This window comes from Pteronotus mesoamericanus, unplaced genomic scaffold (genome assembly GCF_021234165.1).
Source record: "Pteronotus mesoamericanus isolate MK-2021 breed Mesoamerican mustached bat unplaced genomic scaffold, CSHL_Meso_final contig_41, whole genome shotgun sequence".
In the NCBI taxonomy this organism is placed as follows: Eukaryota; Metazoa; Chordata; class Mammalia; order Chiroptera; family Mormoopidae; genus Pteronotus; species Pteronotus mesoamericanus.
Genome location: NW_026555152.1, coordinates 10,436,912 through 10,462,037, shown reverse-complemented (window position 1 = coordinate 10,462,037; position 25,126 = coordinate 10,436,912). Strand labels below are relative to the sequence as shown.

The window sequence follows — 25,126 nt, the reverse complement described above, 5'->3', positions numbered from 1 at the left end:
TAAACAAACAATAAACTTATTTTATTTGCAACTTTTATCTTCCTAGGCAAGTGTTTCCTGGAATAGTGAAGTTGTGTTGATGAAGACAGTGGAATAGAGCCATGTTGATGTGATCAGTAAACTGTGGGTGCAGATGGTTTCAATTCTCAGAGATAAATCCAATAGGGTGTTTAGGATTCTTGCTGAGTGAGCATTATTTTTAAAGAATAAGTATGCTTTTCCTCACCATAAAGTCTTCTGTATCCATTACAAATAATCTCAAATTCTGAAAAGTATAAAAAAGAAAATAAAAATTTCCCATATCTCACTATATTAGGTTCCTAGGGCTGCCACAACAAAGTACTATAAGCCAGGTGGCTTTAAACAACAGAACTTTATTCTCTCACAGCTCTGGGGGCCATAAGTCTGAAACCAGAGTGTCAGCAGGGCCATGCTCCCAATGAGACACGGGGTAGAATGTCCCTTCGCCCCTTCCTGGCTCCAGGTGGTGGCCAGCAGTCCTTGCTGTTCCTTGGCTTGCAGCTGTATCACTCCTCTAATCTCTGTCCTCACATGCTGTTCTTCCTGTGTGTCTGTCTTCACATGGCATGTTCTTCTTCCTTAGGACTGCCCTGAGGACTTCATTGTAATTTGATTACATCTGCCAAGATCCTATTTCCAAATAAGGTCACATTCACAGATAGTAGGGTTAGGACTTGGAACAAATTTTGGGGGGACACAATTCAAACCATAGTACTCACCATCCCAGGAATGGCCATTGTTGACATTCTCTCTAGACTTTGTCCTGATTGTGACAGGAGATGGTGGTAACCTACACTATGGGAGTGACTGGGGATGGAAATACTTGGAGAGAGTCAAGGGATTTAGGAGGTAAAAGGACAAGATTAGGTCATTAATTAGATGGGGTTAAGAGGGGAGGGGCGTTGGAATATATAACTCTTGGGTTGATGGTAGAGCTCTTCATTGCAACAGAGACCAAATGGCAGGTCAGGTATAGGCATGGTGAGTCTGACATCTGAGCAGTGATGCTCATTGGGCAGTTAGCTCATGGCTCTGGATGTCAGATGGGAATGGACTCCGCCCAGTGGTGGCAGCCATGGAAATAGGTGAGCACGCCTTGGGAGACTGTGGACCCCGAAAAGACAGCAGAGGTAAGAGTGAGATATGGAGCAAGCCAACAGGGCAGGGTGAGTTTAGGGTGAGTAATGATCCTCATTTGCCTTGAATGGAGGGGCTCCCAGCTGTGGGGCTTTTAGTGCTGAAACCAGGAGAGCCTCTGGCAAAGCTGAAAATATACCTAGAGGAGCTGGAGGAGGGGCAGTCTGAGCAGCAGGAAGAGAACCAGGAGAAACAGTGTCTTAAAAGCTGGAGAGCAGAGAGGAGCAAAGAACACATCAAGCATTTTTAGGCCTAGACAGTGGCTATTGGTTTGGCCTCACAGTTCATGGGTGGCTGCGGTGGGAGCATTCTCAGGAGAGTTGGGGGTGGTGGTCGAGGAGGTGCACACTCAGTGTAAACAATGCCCGCTGGGCACAGGGAGAAGCAGGGAGGGGCCTGAGAGTGGGTGTGGGGTGCTCAGCTAGATTATCTGCAGATGAGCCCCTTGTTGCACGTCCTGCTCTGCCTAGGTCCCTGTAGGAGGGAGCAGGCATAAATGTGGTGACCACGTGGAAGGTCTCTTGCAGCCAGAGTGGACTCAGAGTCTTGTCTGTTGGGTGTTTACATGCCTTTGGGACTGGAGAGAAGAAGGACATGTGGGTGGTGGCACAGACAGATGGGCAGCAAGTGTGTTTCCAGAGCAGCTACCAGCAAGGGGAGCGTCCCCCATACAGATGTCCCTGCTTTGAGTCAAAAATAGCCCTGCCAGGGGCCTGGCTGGGGGTGGACCCGCTTCCCAGGGACCCACTCAGCCAAACCTCATCTTCCTTCTGGGGATGATCGGTTTCTGAAGGCCCAGGCCTGTCTCCAGTCCTGGGTTCCTGGCATCTGTCCGCTGGACCTGCTATGATCTTCTTAGAAGTAGATATGGGCAGGCTGTTGGCCCATCTCTCCCACAATGACAATACATTCTGCAGCACACCAAGTCCCTGGGAATTTCCCAGAATTCCCCAGGATGGGCCTTGTCCCTGAGGACCCCTCCCTCCCTCTAACAGAAGGCTCCCTCCCTGCAACACGCCCCGCAGTCCAGCTGCTGGTCCTCCCCACTGAGCGCCCCTACAACACACAGCAGTGCCAGTGTCTACAATGACGGGTGCTGCCCTAGCCACATGGTTCCCACACTTCTGCCTTCTTCATAGAATCATAATGCACCACAACCAGCAGGGCCCATAGCCAGCGCCAGCCAGTCGGCTGTTCATCACCTCCTCGCCCGCCACCACCGCACAGGTGCAGTAAGTGAGCCTGGACAGCAGAGGCGGATTCTCCCAGCTCGTGATTGGAATGAACTCTCCAACTTCCTTTCTCCTCCAGAAGAGTGTTCCTGTGTCAAATATCGCCTTGCCACACTCTATGAAGATCCAGCACGGAGAGGCTAGGGAGCCCGACTCTTCCTTTGGTGGTCACGATGCCCAGCATTTGGGAGGCACTGCTGGATAAAGACTGTCCACAGCTATCCAGTGATCCTCACATCAGCTCTCGTGGTCGGGGTTACTATGATCCTCATTTTTCAGACAGGGAACAGGCTGACCCAGTTCAGCATCTTGCCCAGGGTGTTATAATAGTGATAAGCAAAGCTGGTGCCGACAAACCAGATATTCTGGTCACTAATAATGACAACTGAAAAATCCATTTGCAATGTTTACTAAAAGCACACACTAGGTTCCCAGCACTGTGCTGAGCACTTGGAGTACAGAGCTCCCAGCTTTCACAGACTTACTGTGGCAGCCTTCCTCTGTGCCTGTCCTTCCACTCACATCGTCCTATTTAACCCTCCCAGTGTGCCAACGCTGTGAACCGCTCCCTTAGAGCCCCATTTTATAGAGTGCAAAGCAATTTGCCCAAAGTCCCAGAGCTGGACCCCAGCTCCCTCTGACCCCTTAAGCCTGTGTGCTTGGCTACCAGGCTCTGTTGCCCCCAGCTCTAAGTCCTGCACTTTTTCTGCTTTGGGAACATACATGGATTAGTGAGAGAAGACTGGGGCTCCAGTTTGGGTTCAAATTCAGATGCTAATATTATTTGCCATGGGATATTATATGCTACAGGCTGAATTGTGATCCCTCAGAATTCATATGTTCAAATCTTAAACCCCAATGTGACTGTATTTGGAGATGGGGCCTTAGCAGGTAACTAATGCTAAATGAGGTCATTAGGGTAGGGTCTTAGTCCAGTAGGACTGTGACCCACAAGAGGAGGAAGAGAGGTATCTCTCTGTAAGCATGCACAGAAGAGAGGCCACGTGAGAACACAGCGAGCCTGCAGCTGTCAGCAAGGAAGAGGGTCCTCAACAAAACCGTATCAGCCAGCCTTGGGACTTCCAGCCTCCAGAACCATGAGAATTAGATGAAAATTTTGATTGTTTAAGCCACCCAGATATGGCATTGTATTATGGCAACCTGAGCAGAGCAGACTGTAAAACATTAGGCTGATCACTTAACCTCACCGAGCCTCACTCTTTTCATTCATTTAAAAGAATGTCAAGACCCGTAAGAATCAAAGATTAATATTCAGAAAAACAATTAGCACAGTTTCTGGTACATACGTGGTGCTTAGCTATTATGTGCAGTTATTATGGTTAGACTAAGGAGTGTGCCTCCTCTCTACAGCTTTCTCTGTCCCTAGCACTGGCTTTAAGACTTTGGGGATTGTGACCCATGTAAAAAATACATGGAAGCAAAAGGAATGCTCATATAAAGCACTGTTCATGAAACTAAGCTTATTCTTACTGTGTGCAATGCACTCTGATATTTTCTGTTTTGTGGTATTTGCTTTGTTTTGGGTTTTGCTTTTTTTGTTTGTTTGTCTTTGTTTTTGTTTTTTTAGCATAGGTTACAACCCACCATGTTTATTTCCCAGCCCTGTCGGCTTGCGTTCCGAAGTTTGAAAAACCCAGAACAGCAGGGTGTAGTGGGAGCAGCCATCACCTCCACCCCGATGTGGCACAACTCAGGCGCCAGTGACCACGTACCAGGCCTGGCGATCTTGATGAGACTTTGAGCCAAGTCTATACCAGCTGCCATAGTGGCATAATCTGAGGGTTATAAATCATTTTAAACTCCAAATTGGTTCTCACAGCCGCTCTATAATTATCTTCATTCCTATTCTCTAGATCACAAAACTGAGGCTCCAATGATTGGCAAAGTTCTGTGTCAGTTCTGGGTTTTTGACTCAGAGTCTTGTGCTGTCCCCACCTCCAGAGACCACTGACTCATCCTCCCAGCTTCGGGCCCGCTGCTCTCGTGCTCACTTGGAACCCAAAATGGTCCCAAGGTTCAAGGTTGATGGGGCATCCATGGTTGGCAGGGGCGTTCAGACAGGCAGAATATGGAGACTGTAAGAAAGACTTAGGTAGTGTCGCAGCAGACACCCACAGCCTGTACCTGAGTTCACCCCGCTGCTGGGCCCCTACCCCCAACATTCAGCCCATGCCTGAGCCCCACCCTTCATCATCACCCTGTCTCTGACTCCCACCGCACCCCACTTTGCATTGAGCTTAACCCCATGTTGATGGCGACCATTTCCCCGAGCAAAGGAGGCTCCCTGGGTATAACTCTGGGTCAGACACCAAAAAAGCCAACACTCTCACACCTCCTTCATGTCCCTAGACAGTGTCCTATGGGACTTTCTTCCCCCTCCCACTTCCTACATGGCTCTGTACCCATCACCCCTGCAATGTTGTTGTCTAATTTATTATTTTAATTAGCTGCTTGGCTGTGTTAATAATCAGAACTTTTCCAGCCTCCCAGGAGCTGTGCCAGGCTGTGGGAGAAGGGGGAAGGAGCGGCTCCCAAGCTCCTGAAGCTCCGTCCCGCCTGGGGTCTTGGTGGGGGCAGTGGTGCTTCCCTTGGGGGCCAACGGGGGCTCAGCCTCCAGGAAACCTATGAGACCCCTTAAAGGGGACGTGGGTCGAGACAGGAGGCAGAGGTGCTGGGGGACTCATGCCTGGCCAGGGGAGTGAGGAGGCTGGAGAGCATCCACACATCCCTCCAGGACCCCCAAGAGCCACAGGTAGGAAGGAGCCTCTGCTCGCTTCCTGCCAAGGGTGCAGAGCCCTTTGCTTGGTCCATCATCCTCCCAGGGAACATGGGCTCTGCCCGCCTCCCCAGGCGTGTCATCTGAGAAGGAACCGGCGAGGGCCCCAGGCTGGTGTTTCTGCTGTGCCCCTTCATAAGGTGCTGAAGTCATAAAGCCCCATGGTGTTCAGGGCATCTCTGCCTCTGTGCTGGCAGGAGCGGCAGGAGGACAGGCTCATCCTTGAGGGGACGCATTTGGTCTGCACTGGGCCCCAGTAGATGAGATCAGTCAAGGATGAAGCCTGTGAGGACAGCCCGGAGCTGCTCCTGCTGCACGCAGGGACTCCAGGCCTGGCTGTGGCCCAGGTACCAGGTGGCTTGCTTCATGGACAAAGGAGCTTTGTGTGGGTCAGCAGCTTACTTGACATAACAGGCACTAAACTGGACATTAGGGTTCTGAGCTCTAGTCCCCACTCTTCCTCTGGCCAGTAAGGGCCCCTTAGAAAAGTCTCCTCTCTCTGGGCCTTAGGTTCTTCATCCAGAATATAAAAGGGGTTAGATGTGATTCTTTTCCTCTGTTCCGCCCCCTCTTCTTCCTTCCTGCCCTCCTTCCTCCTTCCATAGGGAGTTACTGGGCACCTACCATGTGTAGCACTCTGTTGGGAATGCTAAAATGAATCAGATTTAACCAAGAGGCTAAAAGGGGAGACAGCAAAGTAACAAATACAGCAAATATGCTCTGAGGAGTGTTACCATACAAACCTGAACAAGGCATGGAGCTAGTAGGGAGGACAGGATGATTTGCTGGGAGTGGGGGCAGAACCCCGCCTCCAGCCTCTGAGCAGGTTTCAAAGAGGAACAGGTGATCTTCAGCTACCTCCCAGCTCAGTAAGTCCCAAGAGCTCTGCTCTTGTTACAAATGTAGATGGTGTGGGGGGAGAAAGGGAGAAGTAGTGCTCTGATTTATTTTCTCAAGAGCTCTTTAAAGCCAAAGAGCCGAGAAAAGAATGCCTTGCAGTGGAAAGTGGCCTTTAGCATAACAAGCTTATCCTTGAAGATTCGCTGCAAATAGAACTGGCGCCAAGGCCACAGGAACGTGGGGTGAGCTGGGAGAAGTGCTTGTCCGGTGCTGGCAGGTGTTGCTCATTAATAAGGGGGCGAGCAGCCCCTGACACAAGCTCGCCTGTGCTCCTGGGAAAGGGAGTTGGGGTAGGTTGGAGTGCGGTCCCCCGCCCCCACCGCAGCCCTGTGAGTGCGGGGCTCCCCATACACCATCGGGGGCCGTAGCCCTGGGCTCAGCGGACCCTGGGATCGCGAATGGGAGCCAGTCTTCAGAAGCAACCCAGCCAGCCCCAGGGGGCTGAGCCTTGTTCAGTAAGGGAATTACTCCTGTTGCCCCAGGACTCCGCCTGCAGAGGCAGCCAGGAAGCACCCCGCGTCGTTTCCCCAGCCCTCTGCACAAGTGCCATTCGCCAGGTCCACCCCCCACTGTGGCGGCTCCTGCGCGCTCAGCCCTGTGCGGCGCTGGGCGTTTGGAGGGGAGCAAGGTGTGGCTCCCACTTACACTGAGAGCTACACCGAAGGCCGAGGCACTCCCCGCCCAAGAGAGCCAGAGGCGGAGGAGAAAGGGCAGAAAAGTGGGAAGTCAGGGGGAGATGAGAGAGCTGAGGCCCAGAGAAGCCGTGTAACGTGCCCAAATTCATGCGGCCCATCGGGAAGCTGGGGCGCGGACGGCGGCAGCCGGCCTCTGCACCACTCCACTTTATACCATAGCTACTGGGCACCTGCAGTGTTTTCAGGAAAAGCAACTACTTAGTTTATAGTAACTAAAGCCCACAGGTGGAGGTAGGGAAGTAGCAGAAAACAGATATCCAGGCTAAACCTGGCTATTGAAGGACCCAAGGCCATGGGGACTTTGCGCTTAGTGCTCTGGGTGCTGGGGAACTTGAGGTGATTCACTAGGAATGCCCGGTGGTTCAGCACTTGGAACACAACAAGCTGGCCCCTGGGCTGAGCAGAGGCCCCGAGGCAGGTACGGGGGTGCGGGTAGGGGGCCAAAGCCACGCAGCACCTGCAGAGGCCTGAGTGACCTGGGTGGGGTCAGCCGTTGACCAACCTCGCATGCAGAGGAGGGAGGGGGTTCTGGCCTGGGTAGGAAGGGGTGCTGTTAATGAGACTGCCCGGGGAGGAGGAGCACGGGTGGCAAAAGCGGTTCCATGTGGGTGAACACATATCCTGCCCAGAAACCTACGCAGCCCAGCGTGTGTTTGGCACCTAGAAGGCGCCCCGCAGACACTCACGTGGTGACCACAGCGCCACGCTGGGCCTCCCCGTGCCACAGCTCGCCTGGCACCGAAGGCACAGCACGCCTTCCCACGGGGACCCTCCCTTCCTGGGGGCCCCACAGGCAGCCCCTGCTCCTCCCGACGGCCCTTCCCTTAGCCCCAGCACAGAAACCCTTCCGTATCCTAACAAAGAAGAACCCTGCAGTTGCTTTGCACTCTGCCTGCTCTTTTTCTGGTCTGCTGCCTGATATCCATCAGGACCCAGGCATGTGTGACAACTCAGGCTAATCCTTCTCCCCACAATGACATGAGCAACTTTTTGGCAATGTTTCTTTTCTATAAATGGGCAGTTTCTAAAATTACGCAGCCTGGATGACCTGCCCTGCCCCTGGCCTGCCTGAGTCCTCGTGGGTAAGAAGGCCAGTTCCACACTTCTGCAGCCCTTTCTGGCTAATTGGTTATGGACCCTGGTTTTGAAAACATAGTTAATATGTCACAGAAAACCAACCCAGTTTCTGAAAGGGGCCAGCCACTGTTGAATCAGCTCTATGCACGCAGCGGTGGGAGTCGCTCACCGGGGTCAGATCTCTCCACGCCCCACTCAGCCCCCCTCTCACTTCCCCTCGCACTGCCCTTTCTGCTGACCGGGGCAGTCTCCACTCGGCTCAAGGGAGAGCCACGAGCCACTGGCCCAGGAGCGTCTTGCTGGAGGTGTATTGGCAGAAGGTTGTCCCCCCCTTGCCGCCCCCCCCCCGCCCCCAGTAATAGGGACACTTGACCCATGCACCGCCGTCGTCAGGTGAAGACACTGCGGGTGAGAGATGCGAAGTGTCTGGCACTCAGTCCCATGGTTATGAGGGGTACAGCCAGGGCCAGCGCCCAGGCCTGCTGGCCTCAGCCCTCCCAAGACACCCTTAGGTGACTTGTGCCAACATTTAGTGGCTTTTACTTTTCCTGTCCAGAGGAAAGACCGTTTTCTAAAGAGCTTACCAAATCCCAGGCAGGAGACCCCCCTGGACTTGAACTCTTCCTGCTTCTGATGGCGAATCCCACTTGGTGTCTCCACCAGATGTGATGCCCCAGGGGAGGGGGTCCCTACTGAGTCACAATCGCTTCCTGATTTCTTCGGTCCCTCCAGATGCCTCCCAGACCCTCCCCAATGGCTGGGGACCGTGCCGTCACCCTGGCAGACCTGCAGGCTCTGCCTGTTTGCAAGATTCCAGCCCTTTCTGTGACGGGCGAATGCTGTGGAAGGCAGCAGCCCTCCTAGTGGGATCAGTACTGACCCTCCCCGGGGCTGCATTTCTCAGAGGCCACCCCCCGCACCCCGCCCAGCACTTCTTCCTGGGGAGTCACCTGTCGTTTTTTTCCTTTCTTGCGTAATCTGATTTTCATCCCTTTGGACTGAAAATTCTGCTCCTCATTATCTCACCTTCTACACCAAAGCTCCTACCAAAGCGCAGACAGAACGGAAAGAGTTCAAGTCCTAAACTAATGTCCAAAGTGCTCCCAGCAGCTGCCCCCAGGAGAAGGAGCCCAAAGCTTCCGGGAAACAGTGTCGTCTCTGAGATTCAGCACAGCACCACCTATTGGGCAAGAGGGGCAGGACACCTTGACCCTCTTAAATATGACATCTACAGTGGTTCTCAACTGGGACCACCCGGAAACTTACTAAAATAGTCGCGTCCCATTCCCAGAGACTTTACCTGGCCTGGCGGGTGGCTTGAGTGCTTCAGAGCTCCCGCGTGATTGCACAGCCAGGCTGAGGAAGACTGCGGAGCAGGTCTCGGAGGCTGTGGGCCCCAGGGCTCACCCCATGGTCTAAGATCAGGCTCCCGCCCGCAAACCCGAATGCTTTATTTTAAATGGATGACCATTGCTCCAGGAAAAGCATCCAAGGCTTGTTTTGTTTTTTGGTTGTTTTTTTTAATCAGATTCTCAGTGGGTTCCATGTCCCCCAACTGAGTCAGTGTCCCCAGTCCCGTCCAAATGTGCCTCTTCAGGTGGTGCCAGGTTCGATGCTCAGCTGTGGGGCTGATAAGCCTAATGGATAATGGGTAGTGTGCAGATTTCTGCAGAGAGCCTACAGCAATTAAAAATGAGATCGACTCATCGTGGTCACACCGACTATTTCATGCTGTTCAGAATCTTCCTGGCACTCTCGTGTGCCTTTGATTAATGAAGAATGAGAAATGAATAATTACTTAACGCACTGGATTTGGTAGGCAAAAAACTTCAACACTAAGATTCATGGGAAAAAGTAATCAAGAGTCCTTGATGATTATAGGCTGGGAACCACTGGTCGAATACAAGCCCCTTATTTGAGAGGTGAAGGAACTCAGGCCCAAAGGGGCTAAGGGCCTATCCTCAGATCGCACAGCTGGCTGTGCCAGTTTGGGACCCCTGCCCAGGTCTTCCAGCCATGCTACAGGAGGTGACAGAAAATGTGCGGGACATTTTGCTGGAAACTCTCCCTTCCATGGACCCGGAGTCAGGAAACTCCTCACTGGACACGAAGGCTGTGTGGCCCGAGATGGCATACACTCAGGGAGAATTTACAAACCTCTTGTAGTTCAGGATTTCAGTGAAGCTTGTATCACTTGTATTGTAAGAGACATCATTGTTTTCTGCACCACTAAGAAAAAGTAGTGCCAAGTATAACTGTAAGATGCCATTAATCACAAGATGCACGTCAGTTTTAGAGATATAAAAATGCAAGGGGAAAAAATGGAACTGAAATGCCTCCCATTAGCCTCCCCCACTCCGTTCAGAGCCACGCTTGCTGTGTGTTCCTCCATCTGGTGGTCTTACCTGCTGGAGCTGCTAAGGGGGGTGAAGTGGCACTTTGAAGGAAACAGATCATTAAAAAAGCAAAAATGAATTGGGGAGCAGACGCAGCCCAATCTGGGTCCAAGGACAAAGTCCTGGATCAGCCCTCCGAAGACCTGGGTTTGAATCTCAATTCTGGAACTTCCCAGTATTGTCATCTCGAGCATGTTCTTAGTCTCTCCAAGCCTCAAGCCCTTCATCTGCAAAACAGAGATAACATGTGCCTTCCCGCACCCCGCACCGCACCCTCGCACTATTGCAGAGCTCAGAAGAGAAAATGGTAAGCTGAGTAAGGTTGGTGCCTAGTGCATATTAATTGCCAAGAACCACCTTCCATTTTCTCAGCTGATGCCTGTGACTCCCAAGAACAGAGAACTGTGAGGTGACAGGGTAGGTCACTCAGAGAGCTGCCGTCCCGGGGCTGATGGGAATACCGTGCAGGGATGAGCCTTTGTGAACTGAACCCAGTGGGGTTACTCTCACTTTGGCCACACTGGGGGCCCCTGAGGGAGCAGTTCCCACCCTTTGGAGGAAGACAACCCATCCCTACATGAGGCAGGGAGACCAGGGGCCAAACAGAAGTCCGCCTTGCCCAGGAACACATGGCAGAAATGGTCCTAAGGGTCTTGCCCCCACCCAAACCCTGGGCAGACACACTTCTGCTGAGCTTAACAGCCTCACTGCACAAAGAACCAGGCAAGGAGCCCCAGCCCCCAGCGTACGCCCAGGTACCCTTCCAAAGGAGGCAGCCCAGCCTGCCAATCAGCAGTGTTCTGTCCCTGTCCCCTTCTCAGGGCCGAAGGGGAAGCAGGCAACTAGCAAAGGAGGAATCCCTCCTGCTCAGTCCTCCTGCAGTCCCAGAGCTGTGGAGTCTGTGTCCTTTCAACCATGGAGGCTGCACCCTGAGTTCAAGTCCCAGCCCACCCCTAAGTGACCCTAAGCAGAGGCAGGTCCTCGGACAATTTCCCCTTTGCACTTCTATTTCTTCTTCTGTGGAGCAGAGCTGAAAAGCCCCATTGTGCTTTCTCCATGAGCAAGTATAAGGATGAAGTCGGGGGTGTGTGAGAGTGCCCACCTGAGTACACGGACAAGGAGCCCTGTGAGGAGGAAGGGCACAGGGGGGCAGGACTCGGGAAGGCGAAGGGGCCCAGACACAGAGGTCCCCCGTGATCTCAGTCCTCCCCTACCTCACGGGGACAGGGACTCCCAGGCAACGTGGTGAGAAGCGGAGTTGGGAGTCACCTCTAGATTCAAAATCTGCCCCTGCAACTCAGGTGTATGACCATGGGCCAGTCACCAGCTTCTCCGAGCCTCCATTTCCCCATCTATAAATTGGGGATCCACCCCATCCTCACAGGCTCTTTGAAGGACTAAAGGAGATGAGGCATAAAAAGTGCCTGGGCTGTAGTGGGCGCTCAATAAATGGCAGCTGCAGCACCCCAGCAGCCACCTGCTCTGATTCAGGGCTCCCTGCAGGTCGGGGGGGCCACCGTCCTGGCTGTGGGCATCTGGACCCTGGTGGAGAAGAGCGGCTACCTCAGCGTCCTGGCCTCCAGCACCTTCGCGGCCTCCGCCTATATCCTTATCTTCGCGGGCACCCTCGTCATGGTGACTGGCTTCCTGGGCTTCGGAGCCACCATCCGGGAGGACCGGAGCTGCCTCTCCGCGGTGAGTGCCACCTGCCCCACTCTGCCCGGCCTGTGGCCCGAAGCAGGGGGACCAGCTGTGGCCTGGGGGTGGGGGGACGAAGCTGGAGCCCCTCCCCGCATGGCCTGGGCACCCCCCCATCAGGCTCCCGCACTGCAAACCCCACCAGTGTCAGTGGCCCCAGACTGGAATCTGAGTCTGGGGAGGCCGGAGGGGGCGGCCGCCCTGAGGTTGGCCACCTGCCTTCATCTCCAGGTTCTGAGGCACTGAGCTGGGGTGGGAGGGCGGGAGGGGTCTCAGTCCTGGCACAGCTGCTGCACCTCCCATCCCTCTCTCCCCTCCTTGCCCATCCATTTCCTCTTCCCCCTCCTCTTCCTCCTTTTTCTCTCTTCCTCCCCTCCTTCCAGATTTCATCATGGTGATTTTCAAAGCTATGCAAAAATGAAGAGAAAGTCATAGTGAAACTCGGTCCCATCACTCAGACTCAACAACTCTTGTAATAGAGCCGGTGCTGTTTCATCTGCGCCTGGCCCCTCTCCCATCCCAACCTCCCAGGCCTTGCCTCATCTGTGAATATCCCAGGGTGTGCCTGGGAAACGTAGGGTCCTTTTTTAGAATACATAATGACAATACTATCATTCCTTAATATCATGAAATAACCAGGCAATTTCAAACTTCCCCAATTGACCCATAAACTGTTCTTTTTTTTTCAAAAGGTCCTTTGAATCAGAATCTAAATTAGGCCCACGCATTACAAATGGTCACTTTGTCTCCTGGGTCTCTCTTAGTGTCCAAACTCCCCCGTCAATCTCTCGCTCTTTTTTTTTTTTCCCTTGTAATTTATTTGTGGAAGGGACCAGGTCATGTGTGCTATAGATTCTCCCAGTCTGGCTTTTTTGATGACTTCCCCTGAGAGGTTATTTATTGTGTTCTCCTGGTACTTGAAACTAGATGCTGGATCAGACTCAGGTTGCATTGTTTGGGCAAGAGTAGTTCATGGGTCATGGTGTGGGCAACACAGGCTCCCTGATGGACTTCTTCCTAGGAAGCTGTCTCGCTGGAGAGGAGGCCAGGGCCGAGTTCAGGCCCAAAGCCAGCGTCCAGCTTAGGACTGCCAGACCAACCCCGTAACCACACTGCCTGCTGCCAGAGCAGGCTTCTCCACCCCTAATCTCTCCCTGAGGGCCGAGACCAGTGTGGGCAGGGGAGGCTGCAAAACATCAGCATGAAGGGCAGATCCCGGACCGGTCCAGGTCTCCACGAGAAATCAGGTTGAGCCTAGAAGGAGTCAGGTGGCAGGAAGAAGCCCTGAAGGGCATGCCCCCCTACCCTGCTCCCCAAAATTCACAGTCTCCTCTAAGAGCCCCGCCCCTTGGCCGTCTCAGAAACCAGAAGGAAGGCCTGAGGGTCTGTAACTGACAGCGCTCTGCTCTCTGAGCCAACGATCCCGGCCTCCCCTCCTTCGCTCCCTTCTTACAGGACCCATCTGCAAGACTTGTCCCACCATCCGGGCTGAGCCATTAAGAAAACGGGTGTCTCCAGGCATAGCCTGACAACTACATGAAGCCTGCATGAGGGGACCAAGCCGTGCCCAGGGCTATGCAAGGGAGAATGGAGCCTTAAGGAAGGGCAGGACCTCAGGCTCACCTGCAGACCTGGTGCACACCTCTCACCCCAGCTTCAGTGAACAGACAGCCTTTTCACCCTCCACAGCCCAGAGGCAGGGACTGGGGCACAGGGGCTGCTGGATTCCTTCTTCTGGAACCTGCTGCCTGCATTCACTTTCATCTCACACAGAACTGAAGAATTCTCTGGTCCAACATCACGAACCAAAACACATCAGAGAGGCACCAGCTCAAAAGTGAGGTCAGAGAAAAGTGCGTGCGCGTGCACATACACGCACACATGCAGCCACCAGTCCAGGAGGAGCGTGGGGCCAGGGGCCAACAGCAAACCTCGAAGCCTGAGTCTTCTTCCTTTGTTTTTCCCTGCCCCCCTCTGAAAGACCCAAAGACAGAGCTGGCCCAAGGACAGAACGCAGGGGAAGCAGCAGGTCCTGAGTAATCCACATCCTGGCCTATCAGCCCCTGAGTTACTGAGCATCACTTCATTGTTTAAACCAGTAAGGTGGCTGTAAGACCTTTCTTGAGCTAACACAAGCAGAACTTTTAAAACCGAGGCTCCCACTTAGAGGCAAGCGGTGTGGTTAAGGCAGCTTAAGTGTCCTGTGCTTCCTGGAGGTGTCTTCCTGCTTCATTGCATGTTTTTCAATGCATTTCTTAACTTCCTTTTGAAATTTTTAATCAGCTAAAGGCTGAAGGGAACTCCAGAGGAGACATGCAGAGATTCTAGCTCTAGAAGCTCTATTCAAAGTGGTCCCCAGGAGGAGAGGGAAGATGGAAGACCAGGCGTCTGTATGTGCTGTGTCCAAGTTGGATCACAGGGAAGGAGAGGCCTGGCATCAAAGGTTCTCAAGAACCACCACCCATAGAGGGCCATCCAGCTCCCGTAGGCACACGTCTGTCCCTCCCGGGCCCTTCCCTCTAGCACATCTGTAGCCCCTCAAAGCCACTTTCCTGAGAAGGAAATGTTCATCAGGACAGGAATAGCACATCCCGGTTGGTGCTTAAATGATGATCACTCGGCGTTAGAAACCTGCAAAGGGAAACTGGAATGAGGGTTAAATTATTCACACCAGCTCTTCTTTTTTAGCGAAGGCTGCATGACAAAGCCAGAGCGTTCAGGCCACCTAAGCCCAAGGCCAAGGCCCAGGACAGATACCACCCTGATCCAAGGAAAGTGATATTTTTAGAGTTTTGAATATGGGCTCTGAAAATTTTATGATGGATCGTCCAGGCTAAACTGGGTCTTTGTCAGGAGTTCTTTTATATTTATGGGATGTATTAAAAAATAAGAAATTCTAGAACCAATTTCTGAAAATGAGAGGACCCCAAATTGCAACACTTCTATCAAATACATCCAGCCTTGCTTAACCAGGGCAATAAGGCCTAGAACCCAGGACTGGGGCTCAGAAACAGGTTGCCGCGTGGCTTGCCCAACATGCTCTGGGACCTCAGGGACGTCGATCGGCCACGCCTGGCCCCCTTGGTACGGCCCATCTTTATATGGGGTGAGGTATAAGGATATTGAGGGAGTGCTTCAGGTCTTAGAAACGAGTCCCCACATTACCTAGAGATCATAAGATGTGGCTGTAATTACATTTACGATGCCATCCCAATGACCAAGCTCCTTTGAGAAGGAACCTAAGACAATGGACTTATTTGTATGGGCCAGTGCTCCCAGGGTCCCCACAGCTCCTTAGCCATAGAGAGAAAGAGACTCGCCTGAGGCCACGTGGCCCCGAGCTTACTCCAAGGCCTCCCCTGCTGCCCCAGGCTGGCCCAGGGCCCCTCCACACAGGAGTCTGCCCCCAGGGAACAGGACTGGCCTCTCCCCTAACTCAGGCCCCCCAGTCTGCCAGCCAGCTGAGAAGTGAAGCACCGATATGGGAACTGGAGGCCGGTGACCTGGCTGCCTGCCACCAGGTTCACTCAGAAGTGGAGATGGAGCTTCAGGGCACTGGCAGTGTGACGGACGTCAGCTCTGTTACTGCGCCACAGAAATGTGTGGATCTAGTTGGAGAAAAGTTTCATTATATGTGGGTGGGTATCACCCAGAGGGGGGTCCTCAGCAAATCTCAAAGCAGAGCTGAACCAGGAGAGACAGAGTGTGTCTGTCTGTCTGTCCATGTCTATGTTTGTGGGTCTGTCTGTGTCTGTCTTATCTGTGTCTGTGTCTCTGTGTTGCAGGAAGGCAGGGGGCGGGAAGGGGCGAGGGGGGGCAGCAGCATCTGTTTGCCTCTCCAACCCCAAGAGTTTATTTGGGGAGTGCATGCTGCCTTTCCATCCTGCAGCTTCCTTTCCCTGGCAGATTCTGGGTTTAACCACGTAACTGGAAAGAGACAAGCTTCAGTCCCTGCCACCTCACCAGGCACAATGACTAGTACCCTGAAAACTGAGCCTCTTAAGAGAGGGGAGCCTCAGAATAGGTGAGCTAGACAGCAGATAGTCCTTCAGCTGATAATGGGGAAGCCCAAGGGTCACTATAGGGGGCTTTCCTTCCCAGTGACATTTCACTCCTGTTGACATTACAATGAACCTTACTGCAGAAGCCCGCCCCGCCCCCAACCATGACCTGGCAGTGAGGAGATTGATCTGGACGGAAAATCTCTTCCTGAGGCCCCACGAGGGGATTGTGCAGGTTGTTGAGAGCGGCCGGCAGTACTGCTTTCTCTCATGGGGCTGATGGGAGAAAAGGGCATGTGGGGGCAAGTCAGTCACTTGAAGAATCACAGTGTGCCCCACTTCGCTCGGTGCTCCCTCCTCACCAGGGAGCCGGAGCTGGCTGCATTCCCTGCCAAGAGCTCCGGGCGGGCGGAGGAGCTCAGGACCCACCTTCCTTCCCATCTGCTCTGCACCTTATTCCCCTCTCCCTCGGGCGGCATCAGCCACAGCCCTCAGAGCAGCACATTCCCCAACCCTTGTGGGACCAGGACAGGAGCGGTGGCCGGAGAGCTGCCTGGACGTGCTCCTCTCTTGCCAGGTCCTGGCACAGGCTCTGGGAGGCTGTGCCTCCGTCAGATGCTCAGTGCCCTGCCCCGTCAAACCGTATATCACACTGTTTTGGGGGAGCTCAGAATCGATTGAAAAATGAGTCCCAGGAGACAGAGCGATGGTGGTCAAAAGTCATCTTTATTACTCATGCAGCTGATCAGAGTGCAAGGCTTTATCTCTGCAGCAGAAACCTTAGCAACTCTTCACCTCGCTGAGAACAGCCTCACTAAACTCATCGCATGGTGGGGAGCAGAGAACATGGCATCCTGGGGGCAGGCTGGCCCCAAGAGGGGAAGGAGGCCCTCCTGCCAAATAGATAAGAGGGACAATGAGTAAGGAAAGGAGGAGAGATGGGGTGCTCCTTTAGATGCCCCTGCTGGGAAGCAGGGGGCCAGGACAGAGGGCACATGGCCCTGACACCGCACAGGCGGACGGAGCAGCAGCATCGGGACGGCCTTCCCATCTACGCCCCACATTTTACGCAGAAGGCCCAGAGAGGATGGGGGATTCCCCCAGGGTCACACAGCGTCTTCACAGAGGAAAGCTGAGCCCAGAGTGCCAGGGTGCCTTGTGTGACGGAACCCTTTTCTCTGACCGGCACCATTCTGGGCTCAAGAGCCACCTTCCTTAGGCTGCAGGGGATGTACCTGATCACCGCCCACCTGTAGCAGCAAATTTTCTATACACAGCAGTATTTACAGCCAGTTAATTTCCACCAACTCCTCCTCTCTGGTTTTTGGCAACTCGTGCACCATGTTGCATTGATGAGGCTGCCTAATTCATTGACCTCCACAAGCACTTCCAACACATTTACAGAATTTGCTGCTCTGTTGGGCACAAGACAGAGTGAGAAGGGAAGGAGACACAGAAGGGACTGAGACCTGCTTTGTGGCTTAGAGTCCAGAGAAGAAGACAGAATGCCTGTTTTAAAAAAGAAAAGACCAGGTGGGGATTAAATTTCTGTTTGAATTTGGTCAGAGCTTAGACCTCTCTGAGCCCTAGGACTTTTTTTAACCTCTACACAAGGTAGGAGTTTCTCCTGCTCAGCCTCCCCTTTCCCCCTGTAGCCAACTTTACTATCATCGCCACTCCCATCCAGGGGTCCCTGCCACCATCCCGTGTCCTCCTCTGGCCCATGCACATCCCTTCTGTTGCAGGCATGTGCACAGGCGCCTACAGGGTGCACCACGCCTCTCCCCAGCCTGTGAGAAGACAGCCCTCCCAGGGAGCTAGTAGGAGGCAGCCGTCGGCCCCTTCCCCCGCACCCAAGTCTGCTGGGCAGCAGCATCCCCCTGGTTCCCTGGGCACGTGTCCACAGAGGAGTCTGCTGGTCATCCTTCAGCCAGCTGGCCGGGTCCTGCTGTCCACTCTGGAACCTGCTGTCTCAGCCCATTTTGTGTGGACTCTTAGCCATCCTCGCTTAATATCCAGCAGTGCCTGTCTTTGGCTTCATTCTGAAACTGTTCTCCCATGAACCCCCTGAGTGTGAACTTTGCACCCCCAACCCTTTGGCTGGGACTTTGGACGGCCTGGGCTGCATTCTCTTGATGTCTCTCGAATATCCCCTGCCTCCCACGGCCTCTTCCAACTTCCCCACTCGGCCAACCGGCTGTCCTTGTCCCGGTCCTGGTCCCCTTCTCTGCTCCCAGCCCCTTGGGCCGGAACTGGATGTTAGCGTCCGCCATCAGCCAGAGCACACCCTAGAGTCCTCCTGAAGAGCAGCGCCAGGTGGAGTGGCTGAGTCCCAGCACCCAGGGTGGCTGTGGCTGGATAGGCCAGGCAGTGAGCCCTGGGCAGGAGCCAGGAGAGGTAGAGGTCACCTTGATTCTTCCACTGGTGACATTTTGTTGCAGGAATGGCTTAAGGCTCCCAAATCTACATCCTGTCTTTTCTGCGCAAACAGGCCAGGCAGCTGCACCTCCCGAGCAGACTGCCTCCAGCCTGTAGTTAATTGCCAGAAAATCATGCACCCTGAGGTCATTGCTGCTTAAACAGTTGGCTCAGTCTTTTCCTGCTTGGCCTTGGTTGGCCTGAGCTCCCTGGCCCTCCCTCTGGCCCTCCCTGCTGCTGTAATCCTCACACCCAGCCAGGCGGGGAGCCTCAGGCTGGGCTCTTCTCCCCCAGCTTGACCTCGGCAGCATCTCCGTGCTCCTCTCTTACTGTTGCCAGGCCGCCCTGAGACAATGCCAGTGCCTCCACTCCCACCCCCGCCCGCCCGGACACCCTGCCTTGGTTTTCTGACTGTGGCTTTGTTTCCATCTCTGACCGTGGTGCATGGGGAGAGAGAGGAAGGAAGCTTTGGCATGGCTTCCTTCTTTATGGCAGAATCAGTCCAATGGAGAAATTCCGAAAGTCCAGTTGTGTAAAGTTCCAAAACTCACCCCAAGGGTGGAGCCAGCGGGGGCTGAGCTGCCGCTTCCTAGAGCACCAGCGGCTCTGCCCCTGGAACCACACCTGGGGCTTGGCCCGTCGCCTGCCACGTGAGTCCCTCTGAAGACCCAATTTCTAATTAGTCACCATACTGTCACAGTGAGACGCATCTCTGCAGATGCCTCTCATTAGGGAAAGTATTGGTTTGGTTCAGAGAGTACTGTGCTGTTCCAGCTTCAGTTTGGATCTATATATAGTTTTAGAAAGTATCCAACTTCTAGTGCAAACTGTTCCATTAAAGAATTAAAGGGAAAAAAATTTGGTGAATGGCATGGGGGCGGGGGGAGGGGGCGATGGCTGTTTGGGTCCCATTCTGTTCTTACCAAACAGGCTCCCTCTGTGCCTGGGGCCCAGTCCGGCATGTTTTGACATGGCGTCATTCGTATGGAGGCCTCCGGGGGCAGAAGCCACAAGGGCTTCCTTTGGAATCCTCATTCTGCTTTCTGTCAGACCGAGACTCAGGTGGTCCCCTTCTGGAAGGACTGGGGGCAGCCTGAGAGCAGGGGCTGGCCAGGCACAAGCACCTGAGTGGGCTGAAGGTCAGGGAGGAGCTGGAGGAGCAGGTCGACCCACGCCCACGCACAGGGCCTGTGAAGACAGAACAAGGTACAGGTCAGAGCAGGAGGGCAAACGAGGGTTAGAGTGCACATGGTCCTGGGAGCAGTCCAGCATGGGACCCGCAGGTCAGGTCGAGGTTCAGAAGGATGTCAGCAGAGGGAGGTCACCGCCAGGAACTTCTGCTCAAGGAGGGTTTTGTGGGCCTTGCCCAAGCTGAGGCTCGATGGCTGTCAGCTGCGGAGCACAGGCGGGTCAGAGCAGCGACCCCAAGACAGGCGCACAGAGACAGCAGAGGCCTCACTTGTGTTCTGGGCACTGTGCACACACACAGAGCATTTCCCAACTTGTGCAGGCAGTTACCAGACTCTGGGATAAGTTAGGCTGGCTGAGCGAGGCGAAGGGCAGAGGAAGCAGGCATCAGAGCCCACGGCTGTGACCGCAGGGCAGAGCAGAGGCATGAACGATCGGGGCCCAGCAGGCAGAAGCCTCCGTGGTGCCATTGCATTGCTGCGCCGTTGCTCACAGCCCTGGTGGAGGAGGGCAGCCTGGCCAGGAGGGACCACCTGGAGCGCGCCTGGCCGGCCACCGGCACTGAGGAGTGGAGACTGAGTGGGGCCAGTAAGAGAGCTCGTGCGTTGGGGTTGGGGGTTTCCTGGATTTGCCCTTGGTCTCTCCACCACCACGTTCTCACTCCTCTCCTGACACCTCTGTCCACCCAAACATCCTGACTCCTCCCTAGGAGCTCAGGGAGCTCACCGGCTCCTATCAGCTGTTAGTAGGGCGACAGCAGATAAGCACACAGGTTCTGCAGCCTGAATCACCAGGTTCAGTTCCTGACTCAGCCACATCTTTGCTGAGGGAGTTCGGACGAGCTCCCCCAGCTCTCCCGGCCCACATGCAAGGGGATTCATTGACACTGATGCTGCGCTCGCGTGGCTGTGCCCTGGGCGAGGCTGTGCCGAGTCTGAGGTGGAAGCCGTCCTGGGAAGTGCGCACAGAGGGGCTGCACCTGCAGAGAGCTGGCACGCGGCAGCATCGCCGTCATGGGGGCCCCTCTGGTGATAACACACTAACTTGGCAGAGGGAGAATTGAGTGCTATTATTATCTTGGGGTAGGGCGGGGGGTATGTATAAATCGTACCTTTCTACTGCTTCCACTGCCGAAAAACAGCATTTCCTTTGCTTCTCTGGCTTGGTTTTGAGAAACAAGGTCAGCAAGCCGAGTCGGGTTGTGCCTCCTAAGCCACAGGCCAGGGAGATGGGTCCTGGTGGCCCCTCAAGAGAATGGGGCGGCGGGGTGGCGGAGACTCTGTTGGAGGAGCATGGGCCTGGTTAGCTGGGAGAAGCGGGATGGCCTAGGGCCCAGGGAACACTGACTCCTTGAAATATGACACGGGGTATCGGAATTTTTACTGACTTCTGTTTAATAATTCAAAATCAACACCAAACTTAAAGGCAAAAGGTAATTCCAGAACCTTCTTTATGCTTCCTAGTCAATCTATTACACACCCTTTCTGGCAGCTTACCCCACACTGCCCAGTTCATTGGGGGCAGCAGGAGGGACCAGACAGCACACAGTCCCCAGGGAAGCTCCCAGGTCTCCTGGGATGTACCTGGACTGGTGGCATTTTCTCTGCTTCACTGACCCTTTCCTCAGTCCGGGTGGAGGTGCCCTCCCAGGCAGGTACAGTGTAAAACCCCTCACATTCTTCTGCGTTGAGTTCAGGCTGCTCAGCAACTGGATAACCTTCCTTAGATCTTTCTTGAATCTTCCGTAGTGCATAGGGACACACGTATGCAAATCAAGTCCCAGCATCAGCCTTAGGCCCTGACAGTTCCTTGCAGTGGGGCTGGCCTGTACCCTGCAGAGGGTCAGCAGCATCCCTGGCCTCCACCCACTGGACGCCAGTAGCACTCCTTCTCCCAGCTGTGACAACAAACAAAATAATAGTCTCCAGACATTGCTAAATGTCCCCTGGGGGCAAAATCGTGCCAGGTCGAGAACCACTAGTATAAATTAACATAACAATTCTGTGCTTTCCACAGATCAGGGAAAGATCAGGCTCCCGCCCCCAAGCTCTAGCCAGTCCCTGTTGGGTCACGGCCGCGCTCTGTGAGACACGCACGCGTGCACCTGAAAGCAGGCATGTTCACTGAGCATGCAGCTACGCCCAGCGCTGCAGCAGTGGCCCCTGCTCCGCAGAAGCTCACGGTCATTCTCAGGAGACTGAGGGGTACCACTTGGAGCAGTAGCAACCTCCGCAGAGTGGTGGCTAAACTTACATCCCTCCTCCAGCCAAGGCCTACGGAGGAACTGTCATGGGAGGAGCAGCATGGCAGGCAGGTGAAGGACACGGAGGCGGATCCAAGTCTAGGTAGAGAGAAGGAGCAAAGCGGAGAGTCCTTGTGTCACAACACAGAGGTGCTGGGGCTGGGGGTGGGCGGCGGCCACCACCGCCAGCCTGAGGTGGCGCGTGTGGGCCACGAGCTGGATATTGAGGCACAGGCAGATGCCGGAGTCCAGGCGGGGGACGGCGAGGACAAAGGCGTGGAGGCTGGAGGGCCTGGCCTCTAGGTAGGGAACTGTGTGCAGGAACAGAAGGAATGGTTCGCAGAGGTACTCAGCAAGCCTGCGCCCTGGGAACGCTGAGGCAATCTGGGTGGATGGGGCAGTCCAGAGGGCGTGGCGAGGTGAAGGGCAGAGCAGCAGAGGTGAGGCGTTTGTTAGAGCGCGTGGCCTTGCGTGGCAGAAACCCCACCGGCCTGGCCCGCAGTGCAGGCCCCGCTCCAGAGGCGGGAATGCCGAACCCTCGGCGCAGGATTCTGCAAGCACAACCTGCCTCTCCGGGACTGTGTCACACAGGAGCTGTGATTCAGAGCCTCCCCCGCCCAGGTGAGTCACACACCTGCAGCCCTCTGCTGCTAAAGCTGCTGCCGGAGACAGCACCCGTGCCCGCAGAGCACCCAGCACGTCCGCTCCCTGGCTGCCTGCCCTTTGTCCCTCCAAAACCTCAGTCTGGTCCTGGCTTACGCCCTGCCCCCACCCCGGGGCATCTTGACAGCTGGAGCTCGGGGCAGGAGAGGTGCTCTTTCCCCTCTGGCCAACTCCGTCAGGGCGGGTAGGAGCTTGATGCCGGCGAACCTTTCTGCAGGGCGAGCACGTACTAATTTAGCCTGCCACTAAATCCCGGATATGGTTCAGTGGCTCTGCCTTCCCGTCACCCACCTCCCCAGCTGGGCTTCAATAGCAACTGAGGCAATGGCGTCCCGGAGAGCAGACAACACTGCCATGCCCTAAGGACCACCTCTGCGTACCTCTCACCCACCACAGCGGTCAGAGAGGGAGAAAGAAGCCTCTCTGTCTCCTCACCATGGAAGGAAGGTAGCAAGATGCTGCCCTCTGAGCCGGCAGTGGCCTGCGTCCTCCTGTTTCATGACAAGTGCCCCATCATCTCTTCCTCCCACACTGCAGAGGGCACCCAGGAAGTCTAGGGAGTGACTGGAAGCCACTGCATGTAGGCTCCTGTGGCAGGATGAGAGCTGGCCTCAGAGTGCTGAGGGAGGGCAAGGGGAGTTAGGGTCAATTTGGAGCCAGCATGAAAGCGCAGTCATGTCTGAGGGGGGGCGGGGCGGGCACATCCCCAAGGCCTTGGAGTGGGTGTCAGTGCAGCCACGCTCCATCCAAGGGGCTGGGCAGCTCCCAGGAGGGCAGCAGCCTGGCCTGGCGACTGCCACTGGCCGAGAGGTTCAGCTCACCTCGTGCTGTCACCCACGGGCTCTAGGAGCAGGAAGCAGGTCTGATTGCTATGGAACATAATTCCCCTCCCGCTGGGCCCTCCAAGGGGTAGGCAGGGCAGGATTCGGCCATCCATCGACCAGCTCAGTCCCATAGGCAGGTGCACCGTGTGTGGCCCCGGAGGCTGTATCTTGTACAAGGAACCAGGAAAGGCTGAAATTCAGGCTGCCCAGCGCATGGAGCTACATTTTTCTCATTGGAGCACATTTTTCTAATTGACACCAAGATGCCAAAGGTCACCATCCAGAGCCAGCAAGCAGCTGAACCTGGACTCAAAGCCAAGTCAGCTGACATTCCACCCCCGTCCTTCAGGTTTTGGGGCCCTGTATGGGACACAGAGGCTCCTCAGGCAGAGAAAACCCATCCACAGACCTCTTGTCAGCCTCCTGCCTACGTGGGTAAAGTCCAGTACCTTCCAAGGGCCCAGGCACACACAGGCCCCCTGCACCCAACTCCTCCCCATGGGGAGGGAAATCCCTGGGGCCCAGGGAATGTGCCCTCTTGGAACCTGCCTCTGCCTTCCCCACTTCTGACCTCATCTGGGTGCCCAGGACGTTGGAGTGCCCTGAGCAAACCCCCCGAGCCTCCATCCAGAGCGTCCCCAGGGAGCCTGGGGCCGGCATGCCCCCGCACCACACCGCTCCGGCCTCCTCCACACCTCACCACCTCGGGGACCGCAGGGCACAGGCCCGGCGCATGGACATGGCTTAGATGTGCAGGCAGAGGCCTTTCCTGGTGCAGCACCGAGCCCAGATGGGAAGGGAGAGGGCTAGCAACCTCCGCTTGTACTCCTGCCTCAGGTCCCACAGGTGACGGGACAGGCCCGGCACCACTGAGAGCCTGGAAGGCCGCCCCGCGTCCCTGAAGGTGGCCCGCTCCCACACTGGGGGTCGATGAGCTTGATACAGGGGCTGCGGGATGAGGGGAGCAATTTACTTCACGTCAAAGAAAGCCTTGCTCTTGGGTCAAAGTTCTTTCTCCACGGAATGCTTTTCCCCTGTGTCACTTAAGTCCTGCCTTTGCCCAGCCCCCTGCTGTGCTCTGGGAGCCGGGGGTGGGCAAGGCCTCCAGGCCCACGGACTGGCACCGCCTCTGGCCTGGCCAGACGGCCCACGCCCTCCTACCGTCGTCCTTGCTCACATACCACCTGCCCAGGTTCTTGCCATCCTTGATGAACCCTGGCATTTCAGAGCTGACCCAGAGGCTGAGACTTCCCAGCAGCCCAGTGACCGAGTGACCGTGGGCTGCTGCCCTCGTGTGGCCAGGCAGCCGGGCAGTGTCTGGAAGGAGGCGGAGGCGTCACCCACCAGTGCTCAGGAGCAGGGGCTGTGCTTGCCCAGAGGAGGCCGATTCCAGGCAACCATGCTGCCCTCTTCCTCCTCTCTCCCCACTTCTTTTTCTCTTCCCTACTTGTAGCAGGCTTCGTCCCCCTCACCCTGTCCCCTCCCAGTCATTTGTGACCTTTGGGCTCCTTCAGCAACACACCAGGATCCAGCAGTGTCCGGGCCTTCCGACTGTAAAACCAGGTGGGAGTGGGGACAGGATGCAGGCCCGGCAGAGCTGAGAGCGCGGCCAGGAAGCCAGCCAGCAGCACCAGCAGGGCTGGGAAGTGTCCAGGGCAGCCCGAGCCTGGAGGAGTCCTGGAAGCGGTGAGGGGGATTTAGAACCCCCGGCAATGCTCTTCCTAGGCTCTGTGCCCGGGCTTTTCCAGAGCCTTGGTTGCTGCTGCCCAGCTGGCCCCCACGCTCCAGCCAGGTCCCTGAACTCAAACGCCCATGCCGTCTGCACTTTCCGGATTTT

General features: G+C 55.2%; 1 protein-coding gene across 1 annotated transcript in view; it reads left to right on the top strand.

Annotated features, from left to right (window-relative positions):
• Window positions 1–25,126, top strand: part of TSPAN11 (tetraspanin 11) — a 35,332-nt gene that overhangs the window by 1,656 nt on the left and 8,550 nt on the right. Inside the window, exon 2 of the mRNA XM_054577086.1 lies at window positions 11,759–11,950. Coding sequence (XP_054433061.1) covers window positions 11,759–11,950 — 192 coding nt within the window. The remainder of the gene's footprint in view (window positions 1–11,758; window positions 11,951–25,126) is intronic.